Consider the following 12531-nt stretch of genomic DNA (forward strand, 5'->3'; position numbering starts at 1 on the left):
AGGACTGTTCCTTCATACATTTGATATCCAAAATGCGTATCGTGATTTATCATTTTTTTTTCTGTAGGTTTCCCGATATTTTCAAAAAATAACTAGCAGCCCTGGTTATAAGCATAAGTGCCCACTTTTTTTTGGGGGGGGTTTGAACCACTGCGACCATTAATCTGACCCTGTTTTAATGCAAATGGTGACAGGCGGTGGTATAGAATTTGGGAGAGCACCTTGTATGCATCGCTCAGCAGCGTCATCGCGCGGTAGTTGCAGCAATCCAACTTATTAGCCCTTTTTGTAGATACCTTCCATCAACTTCTTCGGTAGTATATCCTCCTCCAAAATCTTGACAATTACCACATAACATATGTGGAACTTCATGCAAAACTGCTGACTAAAATTTGATCCCTTTTTTGTGTTTTCTCAGTGGTATAACTGGTATAGTTGGAAATCGATCTGTCAAAATTAAATTTTCGTGATTCGACATTGAGTCTTCATATGGATCAATGTCGGAAACGTAAGCAATGACTTCTTTCGTAAATATCTTGTAATTCAAAGTCAATCCATGTCACCCAGCAACTCTATCAGCTATAGGGACTTTCCCTATACACAAGCATTGTGGTGGTTTACTTGAGCAAGTTTTCATTCTCAAGAAATTCGTTGAAAAGTCAGTGTTTACACCCAACCGGGGGATGTAAGATTCGCTTACAATTATTTTGGATTCATCATCAGAGGATGTTAGTGGAGACCGCATGAACCGAGGATGCGATATACTTAGCTGCGGTCCAATGCAAGAAAATTGGAGACCGAAAAATGTAGAGTGTATTAGTGAGGTAAATTAGAGCTTTGAGTGGGTTGGTTTATTTCCTTTAAATTCCGTTATAATTGCTCATCTTTTGACAGATACGCGTATTTCGTCTACTACTTGCAGACTTCATCAGTGCCAAGTACTCAACACCACTACTTGGCACTGATGAAGTCTGCAAGTAGTAGACGAAATACGCGTATCTGTCAAAAGATAAGCAATTATAACAGAATTTAAAGGAAATAAACATACCCACTCAAAACTCTTCATAAAGGGATTCCGTTAAGAGGTTCGACAAATTTAAAGGATTGAGGTAAATTAGTTATGTCGAAAAAAAAAAATAGAAATCAGATTGCCGGACTGGACTCGAACCACGAACGTTGCGATTATCAGACCTGTGCTTTCTCTACTGCTCTCTCCAGGCTTCTGAATATGGATAGCCTAAAAGCAAACATGAAGCGCTCATTTTCTCGCATACTCGACTTCGTATGCTTTTTCTGCTGGAGAGATTCGAGGCAAGTGTGTGTGTCGTTCTACAATGTTCTAAAATTTGTGTCGTTCTACAAGCTTACTGGTATAGTCGAAAGCGTAGATAGAACACGAAATAAAAAAGACAAAAAAACATTACATCGCTTGCATGGTCAATCTCTAACATTCGTTGCGATGTTCATGAACAGAGGATGATAGGAAACGGAACTAACATTCATTGTAATAGATTTTTGGTTTGCGTGTACGTTTGTGATATTGGCCCTTATGAAAGAAAATAATATATTTCAAGCGTAACTATTGAAATCGACGTATCTGCTTTTGTAAACGACAATCAACGATTTGTCTTAACTACTAACTCACCCACGCAAACAAACAACATCATCAGGTAGGGGAATCTTTCCCCTACTAGCTGGTGTTGTTGGTTTCTGAGAGTGAGCTAGTAGTTGCCACAAATCGTCGATTGAAGTGATTGTTTACAAAATCAGATATATACGTCGATTTGAACAGTTACGCTTGATTTGGTTGCATGCTCAGTACACGCTATTTGAAAACAACCCAAATTTGAGTAAAATCCACCCTGATCGGTCAAAACTGAATCTATCAAAAAATGGATCAACTATGACGGTGGCATTTTAATTCTTTACTCCTATGGTAAAATCCCGAAGTCTCAAAACACTGCATATTTTCCACAATATCAAGAGATTTATGTCTGTTTTACGCAAGGGCCTGGTACGCCGACATATTTTCGTAGCCAGCATAAAAATGAGAAAACATATCAATCTAAGGGTGCCATGAGTATCATTCATGTCTTCCCTGTCATTACATTCCTACACGCAAACCAAAAATCTATTACAATGAATGTTAGTTCCGTTTCCTATCATCCTCTGTTCATGAACATGTGAGCAAATGTTAGAAGTTGACCTTACAGGCGATGTAATGGTTTTTTGTCTTTTTCATTTCGTGTTCTATCTACGCTTTCGACTATACCAGTAAGCTTGTAGAACGACGCACATTGTAGAACAATGTAGAATGACACACACACTTGCCTAGAATCTCTCCAGCAGAAAAAGCATACGAAGTCAAGTATGCGAGAAAATGAGCGCTTCATGTTTGCTTTTAGGCTATCCATATTCAGGAGCATGGAGAGAGCAGTGGAGAAAGCACAGATCTGATAATCGAAGCGTTCTTGGTTCGAGTCCAGTCGGCAATCGGATTCCTATTTTTTTCGACATAACTAATTTACCTCACTAATACCAAAGATGAATACTAAGATGAAACCAAAGATGAATACTAAGATGAAACTGTCGGAAGAAAAACTTTCTATTTTAGTGTCCTCTTTCACGGTCCCTTTCATCCAATGAATACCCCCCGTATTCAAGGTAATTTTGTGGTTTTGCTGCCCCCTCGACAGAGATGAAATTTTGCGCTCATTTTTATCAAAACAAACACACCAAAATCAGAGGTGTCCCATTTTTTAATTACTCGATTAACAACTAATCGATTTTTTTTTTGTTCGCTGTGCTGCCATATTTCCATCAATGAGAGTGCAGCACATGTTTGAAACGATCGGTGATGATCCTTTGGAGATGTTAATGCTTATATCGGCACGATTTAACCGATTACAAATATTTTACTTTTCGGTTCGTTAATCGATTAATCAATTATTCGAATGAAAATCGGCCATCACTAGATGAATGTGAAACGTCATTTCAAATATAAGGAACGTACATAAATAATGATACAATTTGAAAGGGACCGGGTCTAATCACAAATTACGTCCCCACGGTAACTGAAATAAACACAAGTGTTCACCGGTTGCTAATACACTCTACATTTTTCGGTCTCCAATTTTCTTGCATTGGACCGCAGCTAGGTATATCGCATCCTTGGTTCATGCGGTCTCCACTAACATCCTCTGATGATGAATCCCACATAATTGTAAGCGAATCTTACATCCCTCGGTTGGGTGTAGATTTTCATGTTGATAAGCATTAATGTTTTGTGAAGTCTTGTAGAAATCGTTTTGATAGAGCTGCATCATCCAGCAGGATATCAAGCCATCGATTCCCCAAGGATGCTTCCCAGAGGTTTAATTGGCTACAGCGTATAGTGAATGCGGAGAATAGGAACGAATTTGTTCAAACCACTTCAGTAGCGAATCGTACTGTTATCAGGGAAATAAGAAAATGCTGTGCGATGATGCTGTCCCCACCATATTCGAATGTTTAAGTTATGTTGAAGGTGATACTCTAAGGAACCCTTTGCGTGAAACTTCAAAGGCACAACTGTCAGCTTCCACAAAACATACAAATTTGAAATTGCTACTCTCTGTTTGTAGTAGCACAGCAAACAAGGAGTAGAAAAGGTTTGTTTACAAAATGGAGTTAAGGCCATTTTTATTGTTGGGCTTGAAATATACAAGCAGAGTTGCGACTTATCACATTCACCCAGCCCAGTGGCAGGCGCGTAGGCAACATGTTATACGATGACAGCGGGCCCAGCACAGCAAAATAAATGATTTGCGCCCGGGACATGCTGCCTACTGTCATACGCTGCTGTTGGTATAGGCCTTGTCACTGGCCTGCATTCACCATCATCAAACAGCTGATGGTAGTAACGCTTTGTATATTCCTATCAATGTGCTCGTCGAAGCTCTCTCCATGACCATCCATCAAGTTGACGAAAGAAGTAAAAAGCAACTGGTGAATCTCGTCTTCTGTTGTGATCCATCACCGATCTGGTCATTCCTGACAATCACGACACTCATCTGTGCTCGTTTTGAAGCAGGTGCTGCTTTGCTTGCTTATATGAGTGTGTTGGTGAGTGAGCCCAACAGCTTCCGTTTAATGTTGCCTGCTTTGTTTGTAACTCACACACTCGCGCCTGCCGAGACAAACTTGGAATGCGAAGGCATTGTTTTCATTTTCTTCTGTCGTTTCGCTTTTTCTCATGATCGTACTGCAGATGTCTTCACTGTTTTCGTTGTGCTTTACATTATCAGCAGCGAGAGTAACTTGTGAGCAGCGACCATTATTGGTGATTGTTGTTTTCCATGGCTCTAACTCTCAGTGCGTGACAAAACGATCTGTAAGCGATAGTCGATTGATGCGAAGACGAGTGTCACGTGAGTGTCATGATATTTTGCATCACTGGTTAAAAGTGACATTTCGAAAGTTATTTTCTATGTTCGAAAATCCCCGTGCTGTCGATCGACCCGTTTTCGAGCCAAGGTCAAAGTCAAAATTTAACTTCTTGTCTGTCAGAAATAACCACGCTCGGATAGCAGGGTTAATCAATAACTTTCCATCTGTCAAATTTTAACCATAAATTTAAAAAATCCACCAAATGGTTCAGAGCTTAAGATTGCCATTGGAAGGAAAGTTGTGTTCTTGGGGCAAGACAGCTTTCGATCATGAATATAATCGGAGTTTATTTTGAGTAACTCTGAGTAACTCGCATTGCTCAACAACACAACTGGCTGTTGTGTTAAAACCGATGCTGTCAAGTAAATATAATTCAGTGGCAACATTTCAAAGGGGCGTAGTTGTATTTCTAAATATGTAATACGTATTTCAACATTTTAAGCGGTGCCCTTTCAAACTAAAGCTTAACCGAGAAGATATTTCGGTAATGGAAAGGCAGTTGCACTTTCGTATAGCCCACTGCGAAACATTAGCAACCACAGTCCCAAAGGGATTCTGGACAATCCCTAGAAGACTTCGGACAGTCTCCGGAGGGACTCCGAACTAGACTAGGGGTGAATCCAGACAATCATCAGAAAATATTTCACGCACTCTCAGTACGGCTTCCGGACAATATCAGAGGGGATTGCGGGCAAACCCAACAGGGATTCTGGATAGTCAAAAGGACAATTTCAGTAAAAATTTAGGGGTATTCAAGGCAGTCCAGAGAGGATCCAATCGCAGAAAAGAGTCCGTACAATTCCAGGGAGATTCAAGGCAATCTCAGGGAGGACAACAGTCATCCCAAATGGAGGATTCTGAACAATTCTAAGTAGCATGACAAAAAATATATGAAGGGATTCCTGCATCGCTTCGACGATCACTCATGTAAATGTCGGAATAGAATCAACTATGAATTTGGCCAAAACTAATCTATTGTGACCTGGGATGAACAGCTATATAAAAGACCGCATTCGTCAATGTTTCATTTGTGTTAAATGTGGATCATCACAACAACACCAGGCGATGAAAATTTAACCCGTTTCTGACCACAGTTTTTAACTGTCTTTTTCTAAGAGTATCAGGAAGTTTCTAATGACAGTTGATCATTACTCTGACTTTTTCTAGCAACATATTCTCGGAGATTCATGTCAGAAACTAATTCAACAGAACAAGAAGCCCCTTACATCGATTTTGAGAGGTTGAGTATTTATTTTTGATGAGCTTAAATAATCTTCTCATTATATTAGGTCAAATTCCAACTTCTTTGGTCTTGAAATCATACCACCACATCACGAAAAACTTCGAAGATCATCAATCCCTAGAAAGCAAAAGAGGCCCCTGGCCTGGACAAAAAGAACTTAATATTGCCGTTTCATGGACATCATGCTATATTAAAGTTGATAATCTGACGCCAAATGCTAAATTTTCTCTTAATTGAAACTATTTAAACAAAACATCCTGTCAGACGGTGGTTGCTTCCTAAAATTCTTATGATGAAAAATACGAAACTAATTTGTTCATTTTTGAGTAAATATGAGCAACTCAAATTAACTCGCAGCAAATCTATTTACTCTGAGTACAGCTGTCTTGCCCCTTGGTTGTGTTAATTTGGGACAGGTTATTTTTTCTGGATTCACTATGGTAAGCAGGGCGTCACAATATCAGCTTCAATCGACCAAATCGATGCGACGAAGAGACTGCTGGCTTTCTTTTTCTTTTAAAGTCGAACAGCTTCGCAGCATTCTAGAAACTCAGTCGGCGTGCACAAACAAATGTTGAATCGCTTGTCTCTCTTTCTCCCGTCGTTCCATTGGTCTTCCTTTCAAGCTTCAGTGAAACGTATGAGCGAAAGAGCGCTCGACTTTGATAGTTTTCTCTTTCATGAAATACATCAACAGAGGTTTTATGACGTATATGACGGAAAATGAAATAACACATTTAAAGCATTTCTCACGTGAAAACACTTGAAGATTACACGTAATATGTTTAATTTATCTTCCATCCATATATTTATCTAAAAAAAATTAACGAAAACGGGACATAACGCATTTTAAACAAATTGAAAGAGCGGTGTTAGAGTGTTCGTGAAAGGGGATTGAAAGCCATAATGAGGTTTCGTTTAACTAGAGAATCGACGTTACTTACATTGAAAGCGATGAGCAAAGCAACAACGAGAAGATCCACAGCCAGCGTTTCCTTTTAAGCGTGCTTCTTTTTCACTATCATTTCTTGCTGATAGTCTAGCTAGGCGTTATAGAAATGAAGCGTTGAACTCGTTTGTATGGTAAGTGATGATATCGGTAAAGCAGATTTGTGCATTGAAATTTAATGGGTATAGAGAATTGGGTGATGATAAATACGAGGAAAGCGATGGACCTGGGATTGAACTCCCGACCTTTTGCTCAGTAAGCAGAAGCGGTAACCACTTACGTGCCGAGTAGCGTCATTGAATGACTATTGAAAGAATTTTGGTAAAATTGTTTGAGTTTTGAAGAGATTTTGATAAATTCTATGGCAAAGTATTTCAGGAATAAACTCCTAGGGAATTATGGAAAGAGCTCCAAGAAAGTTTAGGTAAGGAAAAAATTCTTAGAAGCATTTCTAGAGCAATCTGATTCCAAAAAAAATCCAACGGTTTTGAATTGCGATGATAATTCTAAATTAATTCTGGAGGAAATTCCAACGTAATTTTAAAAATAATTTAAAACGAATTTTGAAAAGAATTCCAAGGAAATTGTCAGAAAAGTACTAAGAGATCTTGACGGTACAATTTCAATGAAATTCTAAGAAGATTATGAAGTGAATCATCAATAAATCAGAACAGAATTTCAAAATTTTTATGATGAGAATTGAATGGCAAAGAATTCAAGTGAATTATGAAAGGAAGCTTCATTGAATTCTTGGAATAATAATTGAAAATTCAAAGATAATCTTAGCAAAATTTCAAAGGAAATTTAGAAAACAATTGAAATAAACTTTGTAAAGGTAAATGATTTTAAAGAAAATTCATGAGAACATTCCAAAGAAATTCTGTTAAGAGTTCTATACGAATTGTTAAGGTGGTAAATACATAGACAAATTTTGTTGTCTTTGTATTTCGGCGATTGAATTCAGTTTTATGCTTAATTTAAATGATTGTTGCACAACCAGGTAAGTTTATCAAAATTCCTGGAAAACACAGGAAAAGCCGGAAAATTACTAATCGGGATTTAATGGTTACCATGCAGTTAAAAAATATACTTATGTCGTCTGACAGAAGTTTACATTTCGGAGATACGGGATTCCCACGAAAAATTTCACGATGGAGGAAAATCACAACGAACAGTATGAGCATAGGGGACATATGCCATTAATATATCCATTATGCTACCACGTGGCCAGAAAACGGACCTCTGGATATCCGAAATCACCGGCAAAATGGTCAATTCCTGAAATTTGACCCGTAGATTCGCGATTTTTTTTCTAAATTGCTTACAATCATGAGCATAGAGCAAATATGTTATCACCATATCGATTCTGCTACCAGATGACCTGAAAAGGGTCCTTTGGATATCCGGAATCACCGGTAAAATGGTCAATTTTTGAAAGTAGACCTAGTGATCTGTGATTGTAATAATCTTCAGATTGTTTTAATTTTCACAATGCATTTATATATGAAATTCAAGACGAAATACCAATAGGTTTTTACTGTAGTTCAATTTAGATTAACTCAACATAATTTAAATCAAATAAATTTTGCACGGAATTCTAAAAACATGGCTTTCATCTTCATTGATTTGATTAAGTGCCTACTAGGACTTAACGCCAGCCCACAACATAGTGTGCTTTGAGTTTTTCAAGTGTTGTTAATTGAGAGCTTTCTAAGCCTGTACCAGTTTGCATTAGAATTAGTTTATGGCAAGTACTGTATGTCCAGGGAAGTAAAACAAAATTTCAACCCGAAAAATTCCTAGACCAGACCGGGAATCGAACCCAGCCGCCTCCAGCACGGTCTTGCTTTATAGCTGCGCCTTTACCGACTGAGGCCCGAAACATGACCTAGTTGTCTTATCTTCTGCTACCCACCTAAGAGCAATCCATGCATTGAGAAACAATGCACTAAAGAGTAACTAGAAAATAGATGCATGAATAATCAATACATTAGGCGAAAATCAAATACGCATTTTAGTAACAGTTAATACCGGCGCACAATGCGGATTTGATACGTTGACGAATCTAACAGTTAGACCATTTAGCTATCACATTGCTGCAACGAATCAAACCTAGATGCATTGTGCGGTTCACATTACTTTGAAACTTTCTTTATAATCGCTCCTTATTTCAGTTCACCCATAAATTTATGATAAAATACACTCAAATATAACAATTCACTTAGTAACCTTGCCTCGTAGATATGTAGTTTGCATTTAGTTCCATGTAGTCGTCATTGAATAGCTAGTCGATCACGAGTATCACGTACCACTTGTCTGATTTCCTGTTTTCTCTTTCTTCTTCTTTCCTACTGCTCTGTACTCTTGTCCACTAACATAACACACATTCGACCACATTACCCAAAACCCAACAAACACCGTATTGCTATCCGAATCCCACACCAAATAATTTCACATCACCAATCGTCTGCGAACCGCCAGCCGTCCGGCGTTCTGTAGACGGGACATCGTCATGGCATCGCCGGCCTCGACGGTCAGATAGGATTCACCGTCACCCGGATGGAGTCACCATTTTCACCTTCACCGCCACGACCACCATCATCACCAACAACACCATCAGGACATCACCCAAACAACAACAACAACAACAGTCATCATGGCAGAACACTCCAAAGTCACCTACTAAAACTAGTTACATCATCGGTCTCAGCGGTATCTGCAGACTGAGGAGAAGCTCGGATCGCCTAAGCTCGGGATTATCGTGTCCCGTACGGTAAGTACAATCACCCTCTTTGTCTGTCTTTCTCTCTGTCTCTTCTGTTTCACTCTGTGTCTATCTCTCTGTATAACTTGTATTTCACTGTCTGTTAGCTCATCTGGCTCTGTGATGTGTATATTCTGCTGCCCTAATTGATTGATCCTCATTTATCATCAGAAATTACACGTCTCGCTCCGAGCCTTAGCCTACATGTTAGATTTATGTAGAGAATAAGCGATAAGCATCATACTTTCTTGTTCTGGCAGATTTTCTTCTGGTTGACAATTCGAGAAAGAAATAAAATTGCCAGCTAGGAGCTTTTTACCACAGGAAAAAAGAAAGTTTGCGCCTTTTCATAAATTTTTCTTTGTTGTAAGACAGCGATTCTCCTTCCGGACAAGGATGATGAAGGTTAACACCACCCTTTTAATATGGATTGTGGAGCCGTAAGGGAAAAATGTGTTTACTAAGCATGAATGAAAATTGGATTTTTTTTTACTGAGAGGAAGGGCGGAACCGGCTTCTATTCGAACGAACGTGCCAACATAGCTCGAATGGACTTTGGCTCCAATTGAATGGTCAGCATTACAACTTTTTTTTTCTTTAGAAGCTGAAAAGCTATACAGTGTCTTCAGTTTTCATTAGTGCTTCCTATTTTCATAATCTCTTTAAAAACTGGTCAGTGTTACAATTTCTTACACATTAGTGAGTAGAGGGTGATGGGTCATTGACCGAGTGCCACTAGGCTGAATGCCCCTAGACCAAATGCCATTAGGCCGAATGGGTAGTTCGGCTGAAATTTTAATAGTTATTCGCTTTTCATTGTATGGCATCTTTATTGTTCTGGTTTAAGAAATGAATGAACAGTTGATGAATAGCTGATCAAGATGCCAAACATCATTGCTGCAATATGCTTTGAAAAAAAAAGCGCTCATGTTAAAAAGAAGGAAAACTCTACTGTGCAATATTTTGAACTATGTCTGTGAGGACCACCCTAGCACAATACTATCACCGTAACAGCCGACCAGATGATGGCTCCGGCTATTGTACTGGCCATCGATCGACCAGCAGTTGATAGCAGATCACTTTCGCTTTCATTAGCACACGGGAGATGAGGTGGACGATGAGAGCGAGAGATTCGGTCTACGATTCGATCTCTTGTGAAACTCACCACATACACGATGGGATACTGGGATCGGGTTAGAGAGTAGATAACGGATATTTTGTATTTTAGTTGATAAGTGGCACAAGGTCGAAGACGGTCCGGCGAGACCGAGAAATATTATTGTAATTTGTGGTGTAGTCTGTTCAGAATAAATGTAGTGAAGTTAGAGTTTGTGTTTCGTACAAAACTTGTGTGTTAATGTTATTTGTATAATGAAGGAAGAACTTGTACCCTTCACCTGTTGTCCGTAATATGCGGTGAAGATTTGCGTGCCCATCACTGATCCGTTCCCTGTCGATCAATCATCGAACGATTGAGTTGGACACCAACAATCGTTGTTACGCTAGTGTAGAGCGTTCACCTCCACCGAAGTTTCTTCAGCAAGGACCCAGGTAAACCTACATATTTGGTCCTTCGAACCGGATACCTGAGGACCGTGCCAGGACCCTAATCGTTCGATTGGCGCCATCGACGGACGGAATAGCCAGACCACACATCCATCGCACCATTGTATCCTGCGAAGAAAGGAGTGTCGCCATCGTTCCGCGGGACAATTAGCGAGGCACAATCAGGCAGCAGCCATCTCGTCCTTCATCAATTGCCTGAAAGGTGATCCATTGTTGGAGGCTTAGCGCGCGTTTGGACTAAGCGCCGTTTGGATATGGAAACTGTCGGATGTTTGGAATTGGACTCGGCTTTTCGTGCACTGACTTGGACATCAACTAGGACTGGACACTAACCAGGGACGGATTCCTGTTTCTCCAGGTAAATTAACACTTAGTGTATGTCCTACCGAAGTTAGGTGGTTTCGTGATTCTTACACCTCTCTTCGACTTCTCTTGATCTACCACACTACGACCAACTCATTGGTTCACCGATGACCGATCATTGGTGAGGACGACAACCAACTTCCTGAGGACGACTACCACACTCCAAGACCTACGATTGCACTCCATTCGTAGACGATTGCGGTAATCTACGGTGCCACTACGAGCTACTATCCCTGGTGAAGAGTAATCCGACCACATACGTACCATTGCGCCGCCAGCCATCAGTGACGACGCCCATCGGCCGTGGTTGTGGCCATCTTGTTCATCCGAACAAGGCATCCGACGGATTTCCACAACGAAGAGGGAGCACCATCATTCTATTGTCCGGGTGAGTCTATATAGAACTCTGTATATGTCTGCCGAAGCCTAGCAGCAGAAAATACACATTTTAATGGAAATTTGTATCCTCTTCGATTATTTGCGGACACATCCCTGATTTCCTCGCTGAGGTGAACTGCGATTTGAGTTTGAATTTCATTGCTGGGTTTTGCACCGCTGCTGGTTCTCTGGGTGAGTTGACCGCAGTATATGCCCGGCCGAAGTCGGATTCTAGTGGTACTACATTGGTTCCTCCTCCTCTTCTCCCAATTCTCGTTGGCATTCAATCGGAGTTTCGACATCTGGTGACATCATACGATAGGAGTTTTGACATCTGGCGAGTTCATTCAACGTTGATCATTGATTGATGTGTAGAAGTATTCGATCGATTGGACACTTGTGGAGCTGTTGGTTTCTCTAGGTGAGCTTCCTCAGTATATGTCCAGTCGAGGTTGGATATTTTTGAATACTACATGCTGGTTTCCTCTCCTCTTCATACGTTCCTTATTCGCTAATGAGCATTACCATCAATGTACCTGTGTCGTGACTGAAGCTTTGGTCAATTGTATTGCTGACTTTGGATCAATTTAGGAGGAATCGTTTGTTGTAAAGGTCAGTTAACATAGAATAGTGTGTGTCCACCGAAGCAAGGGACCACAGTATACTACAACGACACTTCTCTTCTCGTTCCGTATCAACTATACCGAGCTAACATCATGCCTACCAAGAAGCCGTGTACCAGGAAGTCGGTTCTGAAACTCCTCATTACTAAGCTGAAGGAGATTGAGTTGGCCTTCAAGGACATCTGGCGTTTCACGGAGAAAATCCAGGATACAACGA

The 12531-nt window shown here is 40.1% G+C and overlaps 1 protein-coding gene across 6 annotated transcripts in view; it reads left to right on the forward strand.

The window, feature by feature from the left end:
• The window catches only part of LOC135717661 (solute carrier family 35 member F3), a 272141-nt gene that overhangs the window by 227361 nt on the left and 32249 nt on the right, over positions 1–12531 (forward strand). For 2 of the 6 annotated variants that reach the window (XM_065239853.1, XM_065239856.1), the window contains one exon: positions 9102–9383. The exons of the other annotated variants lie outside the window; for them this stretch is intronic. In XM_065239853.1, coding sequence (XP_065095925.1) covers positions 9102–9119 — 18 coding nt within the window. In that variant the 3' untranslated portion in view covers positions 9120–9383. Of the gene's footprint in view, positions 1–9101; positions 9384–12531 lie in introns of those variants that run through there. 6 annotated transcript variants of the gene reach the window in all.

This window comes from Ochlerotatus camptorhynchus, unplaced genomic scaffold (assembly GCF_037179485.1).
Source record: "Ochlerotatus camptorhynchus isolate MF236.1 unplaced genomic scaffold, CSIRO-AGI_Acam_v1.1 ptg000062l, whole genome shotgun sequence".
Classification (NCBI taxonomy): domain Eukaryota; kingdom Metazoa; phylum Arthropoda; class Insecta; order Diptera; family Culicidae; genus Ochlerotatus; species Ochlerotatus camptorhynchus.